General features: G+C 39.0%; 1 protein-coding gene across 4 annotated transcripts in view; it reads right to left on the reverse strand.

Moving 5' to 3' along the window:
- Positions 1-19,778, reverse strand: part of BASP1 (brain abundant membrane attached signal protein 1) — a 51,118-nt gene that overhangs the window by 16,001 nt on the left and 15,339 nt on the right. Inside the window, exon 1 of one of the 4 annotated variants that reach the window (XM_059854391.1) lies at positions 13,044-13,138. The exons of the other annotated variants lie outside the window; for them this stretch is intronic. Coding sequence (XP_059710374.1) covers positions 13,044-13,052 — 9 coding nt within the window. The 5' untranslated portion in view covers positions 13,053-13,138. Of the gene's footprint in view, positions 1-13,043; positions 13,139-19,778 lie in introns of those variants that run through there. 4 annotated transcript variants of the gene reach the window in all.

A 19,778-nucleotide genomic window follows, 5' to 3' on the forward strand; every position in this document is an offset into this window, starting at 1 on the left:
GTACATGGACATTTTGATTTATAGTTCCAAACATGCACATTTCGCTCAGTTACGGTTGACTTGCTGAGAAGGATTTTTTCTCAGGCTAAGAAAGCTCAGGTGTATCCAGCTGGATGAAGATGGAGCTACTGCTTGGCAGCCATCTTAGTGCTTTATTGAAGACAGATGTAAGAAAACAAAGCCATTTTTTCTTAAACAGAAATTTTTGAACCTTTGAAAAACAACCATAAGCCCTTTTTAATCTGCTTTCATTATGTTCCTGGGCATTGGACACATTCTAGTCACTGCTATATTTATTTTATGTTTTATCAAGTAGATGCATGTCTCTGTTAAAATGACATCCCCTTTCTGAGTGATTATTCAAATTTGAACAGATACAAGAGGAAGTTCTAAATTGGTTCACTAACTTTCCAAGACCTTTTTTAAGATTACACAAGTTTGAAAATTCTGAGTTATATTTGTCACATTCTGCAGAAGCTTCCTTCCCTACCCACAGACCTGAGCTGTAGCAATTACATTATAATAGTCATAGAAAGTAATGAAAATCGGAAGTGACTTCCTTTAAAGTGTGATTAAGCATCAAGTAGACACAGAAACATGGCACTGCTGGAGATGATATTCAACAGAGCAAAATAGGAAAGGATCATCTGAAAGAAATGGCAGAAATTAGGGATTGGAAGGGTGGCAAATTTAGGTACGTTCCCCTCTATCACAGCGCTCAAACTAGTTTCTATTCTGGAATTTCAGAAATCTTAGTAAGTAAATCAAGATCAGCAGTACAAATTTGACCAGGTCAGTATCAAGGGAATGAAGAACAGCCCCACAGCTCTCAGTTCTTAGCATCTGCACCAAGGCACAGACAGCTACAAAGGACTGCAGGTGGGGCTCAGAGTCACAGACTGAATTTGTGAACTACTAACTTTGTACATTTTGATTTTTTTTTCGTTATGACTAGATTACGTGGCACTGAGGGACATGGTTTAGTGCTGAACTTTGCAGTGCTGGGTTAAGGGTTGGACTCAATGATCTTAGAGGTCTTTTCCAGCCTAAATGTTTCTATGTTTCTACAGGTTATGTCAGAACATTTACATTACATAACCACAAGTCTTTTGAAAACACACTTTCCATGGAAAAAGTTCAAAAGTTACAGAGGAAGAAAGAAAAAATTAGGAGGGTTTTTTTTTCCTTTAAAAGAAAACTACTTTCATTATCATATTTGTCAGAGACCAGTCAGGAAAATATTCACATGTGCCAAGAAACATTAGAGATTCTAGCCTGAGAAAGAAGTGAGCTTAAAGTAAATAAATATTATGAGATCCTAACCAAATGTCACTCAGCTTCAAATTTACTCAGTTTCTATGAACTCTGGTATTTGTAAGTTGACAGCTCATAATTTTATCATAAACTCAAAGCATTTGGATTTTTTTTAAAGCATCAGCTCTAGTATTGATTACAAAAATAATATAGATTTCACTTGTAATCTTGGATTAAGCAAGAAAAATCTTGAAAGAGTCCTAAACCATAAGACAATTTTTGTCTCATGATTTCTTACAACATCATTCATTTTAAATGTTCATGCCTGGGAATACTGCATGCTTGCAAGAAAGGTATGTGAAACATTCATTTTAAAAATGGATGTTAATTTATTTCAATCATTCATACTTGTTAAACTGGTATTCAGATAAGTTCAAGAAACATAAGAGTCCTTTAAATTTATTTTTAAATGTCTGTGAGTGCTCTTACCATGCTTTGTTCTGGCAAGTTTACTGCACATACTCAGAAGCAAAGATATGCAGCACCATTTGAAATCAACCTAATAACCAGTATAACAAGGCTATAGAGAAGACAGAAGAATTGTAAATGGAAAGTAGAGAACTGAGTCCCTGGTAACTGGACTACAGAGATGGGAGTCTGTCAAAGTCAGCACAGGTAGAGAAAGAAAATACCTCTGGAATTTTCCATGCCAAACCTACACATAAAATACAAAATTTCCCTAAAAATATTAAATTAACCTTATAAAATTAAGAACAATTTTGCAATCTACAAGCTAGATATAGTAAATCACTGTAAGACAATCTATGCCATTAACTCTCCAGCTACCGAACGTCCTGATATAAATTTCTCTGCTTGCTTGCACATTACTGATATTTTTATTTTTTGTGCTCTTGAGAGGTTTTCCGGCTGGAATACCATAACAATAATTGGATTTTATTTATTTTATTTATAGACTTCAATTAATCTACAAATGAAAACATGGGAATTTTACCCGGCTGCCTATCAGGCCATTTCAACTGTTTTTCCTGGATATTTTTGAACACCTTTTTTTGTATCTCATTCTTATTTTTAGAAACTGGCAAATAACTATTTGCTATTAGAAAAGATTGAAAGAGCAGTTCTAAAGTTGTTCAGAGTAATGTGGCAATTCAGATATAAATCAGTGTGCAATTTCAGTATTGCTAAAGAGATGGGGGCTTCCTCACATTTTTTTAAGTTACAGATTTTATTTGCATGAGTTACATATTCAAAATTCAGTTGAGGGGTCTTGAGAGTTTTTCCTTATGATCTTTTCCTCAAGGATAACTATAGATAGTGCAAAGCAAGAACTCAGTCTTTACAAAATGCCATCATAATAAAGAATAATTTTACAGTTTGACTCAACTACAAAAATAATGTTTAGAAATGCCAAACAAAAGTAATCTGCAATGAATGTCTGTAATTCAGTACTCAAATAAGTATTAAAAAACTAAGTTTTATATTTAGGAAAGTGGAATTTAACTGGGATCTTTGATCACATCTACAGCATGTACTAGTACAGTTCTTTCAGTAATAAAAACAATAAGAGATAGAAAGACTCCAGCACTGTCTACTTGTTCTATGAATAAAGTTAGAAACTGGAGCAAAGAATACTTAACCAGAGGCTCTGAAGCCAGTTGGCTTTGTTGAACCTAAAATTAAACAATTTTTTTTAAAAATCAAGTGTTCCATATGCAGCCCAAGTATGTGACATCTACAGTTACTCAAATGCAGGGCTCAGTTGCCAGAAACACACTCATACTAGCAAGCAGCAGCTGGAAAACATTAGTCTCAATGGCAAACCTGGGTGAATATCAGTATCTGCAAGCTAATAGCCAGGGGAAAGAAATATTGCAGCTATACATGACCACCTGCCTATACAGATTGAAAGCAATTAAGCCTCTTCTCGACTGAGCATCACTCTCCTCAGATCACTGTAATGACTTTTTAACAGTGTTTAGGAAGTTAGTGGAAGCCTTTTTTTTACATTTGCAGGATACACCACCATTTCTCCACTGTAAATTGCTGAGATTCTCAGCCTCCCCTTGACAGCACCTCAGCACGATGCTGAGAAGCAGAATGCACCACAGAGCCTATGAAAGCTCAGCACATGGAATTAAGCACGTGGAACAAAAGACTCAATGCTCAGCTGCAAAAACATTCAACAATTAATTAAATATTTAACTACAGAAGGATGAAATTAAAAGCCTGAGTTTCCATTAGCCCTCTGTAACTCTACCTTGGACTTATGTCTAAGAAAATATAAAGGTCTGTCATCCCTCATGTGACATGAGCAACCACTCTACAGCTCTATTAATAAGTAGATAGGAGATGAGAGCAACAGGAGAAGGACTTTGTGCATGTACCCATTTTTTGTATTAAAAGAGAGAGACATTAGAGCACGACTGCAATTGAAGTTGCCAGGAAACAAACTCTGGAGTTTTTTAAGAGGTAATAATATCTGAGAAAAGAGTGGTTTTTTCCCCTTCCCTTGGTACTAGAAAGGAAGTAGAGGGGAAAAAAAACAAACAAAAGAGAAAATGTTAAACATTAACACTCTCCCTTCCCATTCAGATGTGGAGACATCACTGAGCTGGTCAGTCTGCTTATTTTGAATCACACTTATTTTGAGTCAATGGTTACCCACAGAATATAGGAATGCATCACTGAAATGTTTATTTTCCCTTTAACACCTTGTGTGGAAATCTTGCAGCTCTAAAAGGGTACATGCTCCACTGCTGATCTTCCTAAGGTTTGAGAGACCACCAGCACTCCAGAGCTCGGTGCAGATTTCTAAGCACTATGGGATGAATAAACAATCACAGCCTGAAACAATGATGTCTACATAACAACACTTCCATAGAATTATTGTGTGAACACCTCCAAGCCATACTTTTTGTTCTTGGAGCATGATATTGCTGGGAGGTTTCTGTAGCACTAAGAAGACACATCTCTTTCAGATATTAGCATAAATTTGGTAGTATAGGTTCATGGAGGTTAATTTTCCTGTTCACCTAAATCCTTCTAAATTTTCAACTCTATTTCAAATGCAAAAAGAAAATAAAATATACACTATCCTACCACACATTTCCCCCTGAGAAGAGACACAGGACTTTGCATCTCATCTGGATTTGGTATCATGATGTCACACTGCACAGGAGATCTAGAAGCCTGAACAACCTCTACTTAGCTACTGCACTCCATGGAAATGGGATATAACATTTGTCAAGTAGTTCCTTCATTCCAGGCTATGCTTTAACTCTGTTCTACAGCAGTGTTTTGGATCTCAGAATTATTAAGGCATTAGGGCAGTAACCTGGACATTACAAGCATAGTTACCAAGGAAAGCTCTTATGTAGAATCTGCAAGTTTCTGCAAAGGTACAGAGGAAAGGTAAACCACAGATTTAAACTAAGACTACTAGCCAGAACATAAGGCACTGAAGCATGAGTTATGATTGCAATTCAGAAAACTAAGTTAGTCAATGATATTGTCCATACTGAGCATGGTCTAATAGGAAATGTTAAGCAAACAATGCCAGGAGAAGGTACTAAACTGGTCCTTATGCTTTTCTGATAATTCAAATGTTGTGTAAGTATGTGACAAATGGCAGACATCTCTGCAGCCCCCAGGATTAACAGTCATTTTAGGATGCCACTGATTATTTTTGAGGTCAATCAGTAAATGTTAAAGAGAGAAACTGCTTTTATATCCAACAGTTTGCAAAAGAAGGAGAAAGGACAAAAGGGTGACCTTTTCCCTCAGAACATTTCTGAAGGATGTGTTTTAGCTTTTAAGTGGATATTGGAAAATAGCAGGTAACCTCCCTCTCACTGTCTTCCCTCTGTTTTTCTACCATGTTCCTCACTGCAGAAATATCCAGTAAATTATTCTAGAATGCAAGGTAGTGTGAACTGCCACACAGAGAAGGCAAGATGTCATCTTTCCTAACCAAAAACCCAAACCAGCTTGTCAGGGTCAGTATGGTTCATATCATACTCTATTGCCATGACAGAGCATCTCAGTTTCAAGCTCTCCTGTGCATGTTCCTTTTCTTGATGCCGTTTATCATCTTCCTGCTTCCTCTGCATTGGTATGTAGCAAAAGATCCCATGAAAACTTGGAATTGCCAGAAGTAAATGCACACTTTTACTCTGGGAGGGAGGGGAGGCGAGGGACAAAAGAGAGACTAAAATGCTGGACAAAAGCATTTATAAGAAATCAATCCTTCACATGTTCAAAACCAGCAAGAATATGCTAACACAAGATGAGCTTTCATCCATTTTTCCATGGGACCTTTGAAAACAAAAAGTTGTCCCCACCCATAGGTGGAAGTTAGATACACTAGCTGTTGTACACAGGTGTAAAATGATGCCCTGGACTAGATGAGAAAGGTACAGCATTAGCTAAACAAGAAAACAAACCAGCCAACCAACAAAGAACAAAAGCTCTCTCAGACCAGTTGCAGCAACTCTGGCAATGGAGCTGGGCATGTGTTTGGGCACAAGGCTGGCTTGCCCAAGTGCCTGGTGTCACCAGGGAAGTGGCACAGTTCAAATGCACAAGGCTAAGCCCAGCAAGGTATCAAGTGAAATCTACACAAAGTGTACAGAGAAAAGTGCTCAACATAACCCATTCTTGGTAAATGGCTGTTCAGTGCAAGTGGGTTGGGATCTAGGGCTGACCCAGGAACCTGAGCAATCTATATTTGCCATAACATTCAGCAGAAAAGGGGCATGACATTGTTAAATGATAAAATCCTCACTTCCAGTTTAATCTAGAGCAGATAGAAAAATAGTACAGTTACTTAGCAACGTATTTTTAAAATTTTTTAAGAGATAGATGAAATTAGAGGCAATAATCTACATCTCTAAAACTACTTTTATAATTGCTCACATTGCTATAGTTGCATAAACTTCATTTATATGCTAGAAATTATTTCTGTGCATGTTTTCTGTGCTAAGCAGGGATAATAAGCAACAGTCTTCTCTTCTTTACTATACCTCATGCTGTACGTCACATTTTGGTCTGTACAGTACCTTCCATAATTTACCCTCCCCTTTTACTTACAGTGCCCCTTCCCCTTCACTTTTATAAAATACAGCTGTCAAGATCTTCAGTAACAAAGAAATTCCCAAACTCTCTCACTCTCAAGCATCTTCCTGTCTACTACACTGCTTACAACGTCAGAGTGGTATCCTGTGGAACAAGGCTGCCTTAAGAGTATAGCTGCCACTATCTATTGACACAGGACTCTTTAAAATGAGAATGTAGTAAGAGACAGAGTTCAAGAATTGTGCACCAGTCCAGCTGGAGAACATACAAACATCTTACAACTGTCTCATTAAATGAGTTCAGGGAAAGGGCATTGCTAAAAATGAAGAACAAATGTCTTGATTTCCAGATCTACAGAGCATTTGCTGCAGTACATTAAACAGCAACAGAAGTTGTTTTTAATTCAGCCTCTTTCTCTGAGAAGCACATAATGACACCACACCACTGCTGCTAAGGAAGAGCCCAGAAACCACGTGTACAGTGTAAGTCATCTGTGCTACCTTTTGTTTAAAGCCCATACCAGTAGAAGGTGATGATGGCAGAATGGTTATGTACAGTTGGAGTAACTAATGGTTACTGCTGCAGTTACTAAAATCAGGACCTTTGATCCTTGCCCTCCCTTCCTGACCACTGCCTGTCCAGCAGCCAGGAGATGCTCTTAATGACCACCAAGTTGCTCAATGCACTGTATGTCACCAAGTTTAAGGGACTCAAATTGATGTATTTAAGCAGTAGGATAGAAGATCAGAGATTGCACATTCCTATTTTCACATAGGGGTATACAAAGCAGAATACTGATTTACCATTTACCAGCCATAACCCGCTGGTCCACAGCAATCATACTGGTTGTTGAATAGAGGCACTTTGTTGTCTGCAGTGTGCTCATACCTCTGTGAAGGAGCTCTGTGTCGGGGCAATTGCTTCTGAACTGCTACTCCACTCCTCCCAAAGATGCCTAAGCAACTTCCCACACAGGTTTTATTTCTCTGTTACTGCAAAAGCCATGTAGCACAGGGCACATAGCCCAGATCCCACTTGGATGGACATGAAGCATTGTCAAATGCATCTGTCATGGTGAAACCAAGTCAATATGTTCGTGGCTAATTTAAAAGTGAGCTGCTTGGATTTGGGATTTTGGGAGAGGGACAGCAGCTCATTTCTTTTAGGCACAGCATTAGTTAAATTTCTGCAGCTAAGCAGACACTCAGAAAAAGACTCACAGGATTATAAGGATCATGTATCCATGGTGATTTTAATAAGAAATCTTACTTGCAGTAGAATAGATAGAAGCAAGAAACAGAATCAGGCTTCACGGATGATTTATTTTAGTTCATCTCCTAGGAAGTAGAATGTTACTGGTTTGATTTGAAGCCAAAAATTGTAAGCCTGGATCAAGTTCCTGAGGTTCAAACTCAACTATGTTCCGCTCTCAAAAACCAGGACACCATGGCTGTCTTTATCTTGAATATACCAGCTCTCTTTGATAAATTGCTTATAATGTACTAAGCCAAGTTTTGACAGAGTCATGCTGTGAACGTTAATTTCATCAACATAAGTATATTACTTTAACTGCCCTGTTTCTTTTCCTGTAGCTTTCTGACAGAGCAATATTTATGGTTCCTTCTGTTCCTTCCCAAAGCCACCAACATTTAAGAGTGCTCAGGTAAACTAGTCTAATATAGATATACCTAATATTGTTCATTCTTCAGCCAGGAAAGAGCAAGAGTTTTGCTGGTTATGTCAGGATGCTATGTACGGAAAAAAAAGTGCTAAACAGTTACAACTTTCAATTGTATTTATATTTAAATTACAGTATTGTAACTCCTTGCAGCTGATTGCAACATTTTCTGAAACAAGTTCATTGTTACTGGTTATTTTGACTGACTATCAAGCATTTTTAAAATTCTCACTACCACCACATTCCCCAAGATCCAGCAGTACCAGAACATTTGGACTTTCAATACCCATGGGATTCTGTGACCAAACTGTCCAACTGCAGGGGTGTCCTGAGCAGTGAAGCTATTTGTGATGCTATTCTATGCCCATTTGGCTTCCCCTGTTGTCTACAGCTATATTTTACTCAGTGTCCTTGCTCAGTCAAAAAAGTAAAATTTCATAGAAAGACTTGTAAGAATGCAGAGAAAAGAGACCTGTTTGCATTGAGGCTGACTCTGTAGGGGGGAGATGCCAAGGTTAGAATTTTAGGCTTGAATGAGCTAAGACTGGAATAGAAATTATGTTAAGACTTCTGAGAAAAGGACTCTGACAAATGGCAAACCAGCAATGAAATGTTTGCATTCCTTTTACAAGGTGCAATAGCTCTGTTCCCATAGCTACTGTATGTTGAGATGGATGATGTAGCTACAGCAACAGAGCCAACATCCATGTGCAGTGTAAAATTCCCAAGTCATTACTTAATCCTTCTTTTACCTCCCTGCAAACTTCTAAAAGAGGAAAAAAATTGGATTATCTTGTTCTTTGAATGAATTAAAACTTCGCTAAAAATATTAGAATTAAAAGATCCACTGCAGACAGCTAGTGCTAGAACATGCCTCCCTGACACAAATTGCCTTGTCCCATGATTCCCCTCTCCACACTGACTGAAGTCCATTGCTTTTTTGCTAAAAGAGAGCTGTTTCTGCCTTCCTCAATGGGTGATGTTTGGCAGTCTGCAGCTCCTCCAGGTCCCACAATATTCAAGTGCAGCACACAGTCACTTATAAGCCAATCCTTCCATTGGGTATATTTGTGTGTTGCTTCTTATCTCCCACCACCCACTATGAATCTAAAGGCAAACTTCCACTCAGAAATTCTGCACTTTTTCACAGCAATTATTTGCTTCCACTTAACAGTGCTAGTTCCTGACATAAAAAGAGAAATATTACAACAAGTACAGAAGGTGTTGTTTAAAGCACAGACTTTTAATTTTCAGCATGGTTTTTGCCATGTGATTGCCAACTGGATAACGTTTGGCAAGCCAAGGGCATCTTTTGTTATATGTATGTACAACTAAACAGAAAATAGTTTAAATTTTAACCCAGTATAATGATTTCTGCTTTAGTACTCCAATTCAAGCCTCACCAAAATCAAGGAGTCTCTTCTAGGGGCATTTACATTGGGTCCTTAAGAGGAATAGACAGCACAAGCTTTGATTTCCTAAGGATCCCGTACAAAAATATGCCTTTTCATTGCAAAATGCCAATACCACGAAAAGCCAGCACTCTGAGCTCTACCTAATTTTGCTTCAATGTTCTATTTAAAACTGGGGTTTTTTCTAAGCTACATAATCTTAGTCAAGTGGTCAGTCTTTGCTAGAACTCTAAAAGGATTAAGCAACACTTAAACCCTGATTTAGCATAAATTAATCTGTAACTGTTGATTAGAGGAGCACTAAAGCAGTTTTATGCTAGTCAACCTTAGAATATTCTCAATTAGAAAAAAAAATCCTCACTGTTTAGAACTAATCTCACAAGAGTCCATAAGGCAGCAGATTCTCAGTGTAAATATTTAAACTTTTAATAACAAGATGTTTACGCAAGCTCATAAATCCATGTGTGGCACAGCTACCCAACATCGACACTGCCATTGCTAATTTTGGTTTGTGTGGACAGAAGGAAGGCTCAAGTAAATACTGCAGAGCATTTTTTTTCCATACCCTGTCTTTCTGTCAGGTCAGAATTGCTAAGCCTTTCAGAGACATACCGTTAATGTCAGGAAAAGATTTTTTCTGTCTGAAAAGGTACAGCACAGGTAGCACGTATGCAAAGTTATTCCTTCAGCAAGTGTTTTTAGTCAACAGTTTTCCATAAAAAAATTCAGTGAAAAAATGATACAAACACAGCCCAAGTTTCAGCATTTTCAGGGGAGAAGATGACCACACAGGTTCTGAGAAATGACCATTTTGTAGATGAGGCTGGTGTGCTTTTCCCCTCCTCCCCAGCATTACAACATATCTTTCCCACAGCCCGGGGCACAGCTTCTGAAAGAGGAAAGTTTCACAACAGGCGCCAGCATACCGCACACCAGCCTGGGATGGCAGAAATGCTGCAGGAAGTGAAACTACCCTAAGTTCACAAGTTTTCTAATATACAGCTGGATATAGAAACCATCTAGCTGAAAGGAAAGAAAAAAAACCTAGAGTTGATTGGGTTCATGCAATGCAGTGAGAGACAGAAAAACTCCGAGCAAAGAGTTTATGGGGTTTTCAATCACTTCACAGGTAGCCAAACTGGTTGATATTCCACATATATTATATTTTGTGAAGAGAATTTACAAATAATATCTCCCTTTTTTTTTCCCTTTTGTTGACAAACTGTATGAGCTTTGGGCCATCTAACAAAATTAAGACCTTGTAGTCACCAGATCATCACTAACCCCAGTGTTGTCATACCTTTGAAGTACTGCAGCAAAACTCATTTAAACATCTAAGGCCAGCTATCAGGTTGCACTGGCAGAGTTCTCAATATCTACAAATTTAGGATGATTGTAGGCTCTGAACTAATTAACAGCAGAACTGGAGATAGACTGCTCCACACAAGACCTGCATACAAGCAGGGACTCAGGCATGACTGGAATTTCAATCAGAACCAGGAAAGGCTTCCTAAAGCATGGAAGTATTTGCCACCACCCTGAAAGTAACAGTTCTGAGGCAAAAGGAAGGAGTAGGAGATCATCAACATTTTCTTTCAACACTTAAGATTCTACCTGCATACCACAGTAGTGTGAAACATGTCTGGTACAAGCTTAAACAAGGAGAAAAGAGGATTCAGAGGGCATTCTGTTGCCTTCAGACCTAAAAACAATAGGGTTTTCACATCAATTTTAACATAAGATTCTCAAAGAATCAATGATCTGGATGACCAGGACTTCTTCAAGCTGTGTCTATTCTATGAAACCAACCACTACACATTATAAGGAACAGGGTCTACCACATCTGGATTTGGTTTGCTTTATTGTCTCAAAAAGAATTTGATGCAAAGAATCCCCATAGGACAGAAAGCAAGCCACAATTCCAGAGCAAGCTAAGGCTCCTTCCTGCACACCGGCCACTGCAAGAGGATAGACAGGAACTCCAGATGGACATAACATTTTCAATATAGTGACAAACCTTGCAAAAGTGAAGTGCAGAGCAACAAAATAATGTGCTGTGGGATTGCCCTGGACATGATAAAAGAAAGAAGTATCACTTCTTTTTGAAGGAGAGATGAAAATAACTGCAATAAATTGGATTTTAATGGCAGAATATCAGTATGGAGACTAACAATAAGGAATAAATTTTAAACTGTAAGTATCCTCAAAACTCAGCACTAGTATCCTCAAGATACTAGTTTTGTGCAATATTAAATAAATTTAGAAAAATAAATTGTCCAAATTCAAGGGAACCTAAAGTGGCACTGTCTCAGAGAGGCAGCAGTCCTATTATTAAAAGCAGTTGTGGTATTTATTCCAATGTAGGCAATAAAAATGCCCGATCCGGGACAACATTTCTTCTGTTATTCATGAAATTTATTCCTTAAATTTTACACACTGATTCCTGGCATGGTTTGAAGGCGTCCTGCCCTCTCTGAATTACACATCCTGGTGTGTCCAGCATTAAGCAGGACTTTCTCACAGGAGTGCAGTGAACTTTTATTGCAGCAACAGAGACTCAGCACAATGATCTGAATGAAAAAGAAAGTAACACCTCACAGACACAGTCAACCCTATAACTTCCATCCTGAATTTATTTTAAGAAATGCAGTAACTTACTCTAATCCACCTGTGGTAGGAGAAAGGTGCTTTGCACACAAGAACATCAGAGCCAGAGCATTAAGTGATAAATATTTTCACAGCTTCTCGAGCAAGCAACTGTCATCCTCTGATCAGTGTGTCAAAAATGAAGCTTACATAAATGGAAATGAAAATTCAAGTATAAACAGCAGGCGGTCTACACCCATCCAGGAAAACTCGCAAGAGAATTAATCAGTATTCTGGTAAAAAAATCTGCAAGTGAGAGAAGTAGTATGGAGGATTATCCCAGAGGCCATCCCCATAGCTGTGACATAGTTCTAAAAAATTTGCAATTTTAAGTGATTCAGCCTTCTTGTGTCTTCAAAAAAGAAAAGTAAAATTTTAAAAGTACAACAGTGATGTGGGCAATATTTAATCAGTATTATTTTAAAGGAATCAGCCATGTTGTCAGTACAAAAAAAGAACTTTACTCAGACATCTCCCTTTTATATATTCTTCTTTTTGTGTGCACCAACAGATTAGAACAGAAAGTCTTTAAAGAGTCAAATGGATGCAAATGGAAGCTGTTTACAGCGAGTGGTCTTAGGTGACTGCAGGAAAACTCATTATTACTCAGTATTGACAGTGGCAGCCATGAGGTGTTCCAGGAATGGAAAGAAAAAAAGAATTAGGAGTTGCTGATATGGATGAAGTCATTCACGTATAAGAATATATTCCAAAAGGCAAGATGCAAAAACAATAGCTGAAATTGTTCATTAAACATCCTAAGAAATGACATTGGGAAAAGATCATAACCAATCTAGAAGCTATCAAGAGATGGCTGGTCTGATTCACTTTCTATGTTTAATCAGTATTTGCAAGGTAAAAACTAGAAAGCTTCACGCAGCAGAGCAGGGCTGAGCAAATTCAGGTCTCCCCACAGCTCTGTGAAACTGTCTTATGTAAGTCCTTTCCATTCTACATACCTCAATCATTCACTTAGTTCCAACATACCAAGCACACAGGATATTTTCTCTGTATCCAAATGAACGTAGTTGCCAGCTAAAAGTCATTATTTTCTCCAGCAAAGGAAGTAATCCAGATATAGAGACTTCTGCTTTGAGGTACTCATTTGCACCTCCCACTTGTTGGGGGAGGTTATGGGGGTGTAAAGTATCACAGAGAATTTCTTAACCCATGAGAGGATTTCAGCTCAGAGCAGCTGAAGACGTGGCTGACGGTCAAGGAACAGAAGGAGCTCCTTGCTCATGGATGTGCTGCACTTGTGCACTCAGTGTGTGCCTCCTGGGCTCCACCCATTCCTATAGCTCACCATGGAAAAGCTGATCCCATCAAATTTAAGACATGTAAGAGAGGATTTAAAATAAACCAAAAGTAAGGAAGGACCAGTATTTTTTGAGATGCTGCAAATACACAAAAGAATCACTGCCAGCTGGCAGCCTGGTGACCATACAGCCTGCCAGAATAAACTATCCTGTGCCCTGGCCCAAGGTTTTGGCAAGCTTTGCAAATGTCTACTGGAAGTATATTTCCCGTGAGCCTTGGCAGCACCAGGCAGTCTCTCACCTAATCTGCATCCAGGCAGGAGTGAACACAGGGAGAGGGGATGAAGGAGAACAGATGAGCACAAAGGGAAGCCCCATGGTCAGTCAGGGATCTGGGACTACCTTGCAGCATGTGGGAGGAAAGTAACTTAGATGGGAACTGACTGCAAGAAAAGCCCTAAGATCCAAAGACATGCAGGATTTGGGAGAAGGCTAAGGAAATGGCACAAGAGGGATTCTTAACGGCAGAGATGCCTGTGCCAGTGTTCACTACAGAGGGTTCAGCACAATAAAGCAATGTATTTGAAAGAAGCTGTTGCTGTGATAAGGAATAGGACAATTGTGACAAATTGTAAGGGCAATGTCCACAGAGCAGAAACACAGAAGCCCCAGACAGGGGAAAATCACCCTGGTAAGGGACAAGAAGAGATAAGCTCTAGCCTGAGAGCCCCTGGGTGAGTACAGTCTTACCTACCTTCTTTTGGTTTGGAAATTGGGAGGTGGAGGGTCTCAAGGGGAAAGAAGATAAAAGAGGAAGCAAACTGTTCAAGGTAGCAAGGCAATGCTTGATTCATACAAACAAATTTTGGTCTATGTTCCAGACTCCATCAAGAACAAGTGCTTTGCCTGCTTGCTGCCTTGCAAAGAATCACGAGGCCCTGGAAACAGCTAGATAGGGTTTGGTATTGAACAGGAGTTAAAACCATGGAGTTTTGTACCATCAAACTTCTCTCTACCAAGCCTTTCTCATCTGTGTTTTTTCTTTTCCATTATCTGAGCTAGTGAAGAATTGTCCATTATGCTGCTCCAGTCCCAAAGCAGTTGTCCAAGAGAAACAGAGGTGAAACAATCTCCAGTACTGCAAAAAACCCACATATATTGGCAGAGAGCAATGGATTAAATACAAGCACTGGGTTCATCTGTTTTTCCATTCATTCTAGTATTTAATGCTATTAAGGTTATTTTAAATAAAGAGCTCTCGTGCACTACTGTAGGGGGATATTTTTTGAAGTAATTCCAGGATATTTTCATTGTGCAGCTTTTTTTTATTTTTTTCACTCTAATGGGAAATCCTCACACACACACACACAGACACAGACACACACAGACACACACACACAGGTGCCTCAATTTTAAGAAAACATGGCAATTCTTTAATGTCCTCAAGGACCTGGCAAACAGGAAGATTTTTCAAGTAAAGGAATGGCCAGGCAGCAGCTTTTAGGTTAATGGACACAAAGGCCAGTGACATAAGGCACATACACAACTGCCTGTTACTGAATTTTCACAGTAGTTCAGTGACTTGATTACATAAATAGTAGAAATAGAGAGCAAACAATTCTCAACACAGCCAATCTATTAATAAAATGAAGTCTTGTTGTGTATGAAAAATCAGGAATTGGAAAAAGATAATCTAGGAATGTTCTGGGCTTAAAAGACAGCACAAACCCAAATTTGAAGTTACTGGCTCCAGTAAAGTTGGCTTAAATCAATTTTCATTATCTACAACTTTTTGAAATACACTCAGCTTCACTGAACACCTGGTATTTAGGATTCTGGCTATACAAAGAGGAAAAGCGGTAACTTAGAGGACTTGTTTCTAACTCACACTTCTCATCTTTACTTCAAAGAAATCCTCAGATCATTTTCATTGCTTTCATATCTGAGTTACGATAAACATGTCCAAAAATGGTCAGCTAATTATCTCCAGTGGGTAATTAGGAATACTGATGAACGTGACTTTCTCCACCAAGGGCAGATGTCAAGGCTTCTCATTTGGGGGTTTACGTTTCCTTCTTAAGATACTTGGCAAGAATTCCAACACTACATTTGCAATTTTTGTAAAACCTACAGAACAGAGCAAAATCTTTTATGTAGCAATGATGTGTTTCAGAGCACTAGGCCTTTGCTGCAAGGACCTTCCCAGATGATGAATCAAGGCTTCAAAATACCATCTAACCCAGGCACGTCACTGTAACTGAATTCAAACACCTGCTAACCATAGCTAAGTTACAATCCCCAACTCACAATGAAGGGAGAAAAAGAAGCAACAAAAAGGTAGGAATTAAAACATCTTCTTTAACAGTTACTTGAATATCTTAACCAGATGGTCTGTAATGATTTGTTGCTTAGCCAAGGCAATTCAACAAAAAAGTCAGGGTTTCATTTGTGATCTAGGAAATGGAATTTCAGGTGTCAATATGTAGCAATCTTCAGATATAATAACATGATACAGTTTTCCTAGAAGCATGGTAAGGGAACTGTAAATTGCCACCACATTTTGTCTGAGTGAATCCTTAAATAGCATCTGCAAGATACCCTCTGCAGTCTTGAAGTGCTCCACAATTGTTGAGGTAGCAGCTGGTTGAAAAACAAAACATACTCTCATGTTTGCTTTATTCTTGATGTGCATGATATCCTTCTTTAGGCTACTTCATGTGTTGTTCTGTGCAAAAAACTGGGCTATTTATCTGAAATAGAAATTCTTGGTAGAGTGAAAAAAGGTTTTAAATTTAACTTTCTTTTAAGATGATGTAAGAAACTTCTGAAGCAGTACAAGTTACATGTACAGTTGAAATGGAAAACAGAAACATTGTTCCAAGAGAAAGAGGAAACGGCCTCAGAATACCTAATGAATTTTCCATGCATTGCTTCATCTGACCAGTCGCATTACTCACACCATCCAACATGCACTGCACCTTCTCACCTCTCAAAACTGCACCTATTTTAGACAAAAACTAAACTCATGTAAATTTAAGAAATTGCAAGCCCCTGAAAACAGGTGATTAACAAGTCTTATCAATTACACTCAATTACAATTGAGTGTAATCTCCAAATTACAATTTGGAGAAGATCTTGCTCTTGGCTTAAACAGATATTAGTGAGGAATTTGTCTTTGACCTTCAGCATTATTTTTTTTTAATTTCTCTGCTAGACTACTTCATAGGAGAAATACTGTACAAAAAATGTACTTGTTAGCTAGGACAACGCACACAAGCCAGTTGTTGAGGCCAACAATACCCCTGCAGCAATGCTTCGGCGCTAGACTGCGGAAATAGCAGAGCAACCCAAATGAACCCAGAATTTCAAGGGAGAGCTCTTTATATCCCTCTAATTGGGTGGACACATCAATCCTTGTTAGAGCACCTCAGTGATTCATTTGTTGTTTACTGAAGCATGTGCTGGAAGAGTCCACTGGCGTGCCTTTAAGGGTCACAGAGAAGCCTCTTCCATTGAAATTAAAAATCTAGTTGTCTTTAGCAACTTTTTAATAAACAGGATTTCCATTTGACCCACATTAAAAGCTTTCTTTGTTGAGATTTAGAAAGAAAGGTTTGTCCTCGCCAAAGAGCAGAGGGAGCTGGTAATATTCAGATTCAATTTTTGCAGTGATTATGTATTACTAGCACTTGAGTTTCAGATCAAAATTCATATAGCTTCTTCCTTGTCTCAAGAAGCTCTACTCAAAAAGTCACCTTTCCTCCTCTCAGAGGCAGTGGCTTTTATACCTACTGGAGCCTCTTAAACAAACAGCTTTTCAATCAGACATGCTAATGCAGGTGAGGAGCTGGAGTGCTCCAAGGTCTCATCAGGCACAGGCTCGCACAAGACCGCCTGCAGCGCTGAGGCTTCAACACCTGCCTGGCTTCAACACCAGCTACACCAGCTGCTGGTCATGTGGCTACCCAAAGCACAGCCTGGGCTAGCTTTTTGTGCTTCTGCAGGGCTGCTTGCATGCTTCATGCAGATTGCTGAGCCCTGTGCTGCCATGCAGCTCTAGCATGTACCTTGAGAGAACTCAAAACCACTGGTGCATCACAGAGCCATCCCAGCAGCACCAGCCATGTAGATGAGCAAAAAAAAAAGGCAGGAGAAGGAAGCAGGTTTTGATGCAGGAGCACAGTTGTGCAGTTTCCCCAGCAGGACCCTTGGGCAAGCTCTTGAGCACCGCTCCTCACACCCCCATGCTGGGAAGCTTCCCCACCAAGAAGCCACGTGGCATCACTCAGGAGTGGTAAGGTCAGGAAGTTTTGTGAAAACACAACTTCAAGTCAAAAACTGCTTTTTTTCCAGTCTGTTCCCCTTGACTGCTTTTAGTATTTATATCAGGGATGATATGCTAGCCATACACTTGTTATCTGAGTGTACATCTCAGTTTATAGAAGCTTTATTCTTTCACTCAGTGTGAGTTTCCTTTACAGAAGCGAAACCATTAGATAACAGGGGTCTGTGTCCTGCTCCCTTTAACAGAGGGAGCACTGGCGCTCTTTAACCTGCATTTATGCTGACTATCCGTGCTGAAGGAATGATACTGGACCCATTAACAGTTGTAGGATGGATCCAGTCTCTGTAGTGCCATACACATGTTGAAGTGTGCAAACGTAAGGCAGCAGAATCTCCATCACTACTGTCACCTCTCATGTTGCCATTTGGTGATTACTCAGTTTTTTAAGACTGAAGAGGGTCCGTTAGAGTTTACAAGCATTCCTGAAAAGCTGTGTGTGCAAAAAAAGGTTTTATAATGAAAGATAAAGCTGGTATGACTACCACTGATTTTTTATATGTTGCTTTTATTCAATTCAATTTTATTCAATTCAATTTGATTCAATTGCAAAGAATGGAACAACACTTACTCCAGGCAGAGCAATACTGAAACTGGTACTGAAGCATGCAGTTGGAAGGCAGAACTACAGGGCACAGGGAAGTATAACATACTGGTGGAAGCAGTAGGGCAAAATGCATGTGAAATTCTATAGGAGGTGGTTAAAATTCTCAGAAGGATTAAATTAGCTCCCTAAGAGCTTCCTCATGAACGTGGCTTATGGTGCTGTTGTGAACAGAGCCAACTCCTGCACTTCTAAAGCTAGCAAATGCATGATGGACAGACTCCCACTTCTGTGGCTGCAATATAAACAAGCAGAAAGCTGTAGAATTGATGGATGAGGCTGGTCCAACTATTCTCCACTTTCAGATAAAATCAGAAAATGCATTTACTTGCAGTTTGTTTTTCAAAAATCCCATCAATAGGCCTTTCTTTTTACTGCATTGCCTCAGGACATGGTAGAAAAGACTTCTCCCGGAGTTTTGGTAGGCAGGAAGTGTCCAATGAGTTACTGCATGAAAAGACAAATGATTGCTGGGTTCACCTCATAAAACACAGCTTTGCAAAAGAATAGCACACTTACCTTGCTGTCCTGACAAACTGCCTCATTTTTTGCTAACAGGGCTACCTTCCCCTCCCCTGAGCAAGTGGTACCGTTTTCCTGCAGCCAAATGGCTGACACAGTAGATATAAATACAAAACCCCTGTACAAAATGAAGGGCAGATTTACAGCTGTTTCATAAATACGCCAAGTGAGAAATCATAAATTATGCTGAGCAGCTTTCCACAGGATAAGACATTTCAGAAAAAGTGCTAAGTTCCTGTTTACGATAAAAAGGATTTCTTAAACCAGCACTGATGTAGCAATTTGTTATGTGCAACATGTTTTGATTGCTGCTTTACTGAACTAGTTCTATCAAGGAGTACAGCCTGTAGTCTGAACGACCTGTTTTGTAGTGGGAATCAAGAATTACAGATGAAACCGTCAAGTTAAATACCCTTTATCTTTTGAAGCAAAAAATAAGTGAGTCTTAATTAAACAAAAAACTGAAACAAACCCCCACAACTCCTTTGAAGAGATCATAAATATGTATTAGTAATTAAAATATAGGCCCCTTGATTAAAACTGATGGAAATCCCCCCAAACTCCCTCCAACCAGCATTAAACAGACACTAAAAACTTGAAAGTCTGAACCCAAGTTTCCAGTTCAACATAACAGTTTTATAATAACAACCCACTCGCTATTTTAAATATGCAAATCAAAAGACAACATAAAATAAGAACTTAGTGAGCCTTCTGCAACTCTATTGCAATGCCAAGATCACAATATCCCTTGAACGATCTGGCTCCTGGCCAAGGCACCAAAGTGTCGGATGGTCAGAGGCATCCCTTTACTCACCACACCAGTCTACTCACACCTGAGATTTACACATCAATCTTCACTCAGGTGTCAACAAAAGGATTGCATGATAAACCATAAGGGTTATTGCTTGCCTTAACAGGAAACTTCTTTAAAAGACCAAAAAGAAAAAAAAAAAAGAAAAAAAAAGAA

Source organism: Haemorhous mexicanus, chromosome 1, assembly GCF_027477595.1.
Source record: "Haemorhous mexicanus isolate bHaeMex1 chromosome 1, bHaeMex1.pri, whole genome shotgun sequence".
Taxonomy (NCBI): domain Eukaryota; kingdom Metazoa; phylum Chordata; class Aves; order Passeriformes; family Fringillidae; genus Haemorhous; species Haemorhous mexicanus.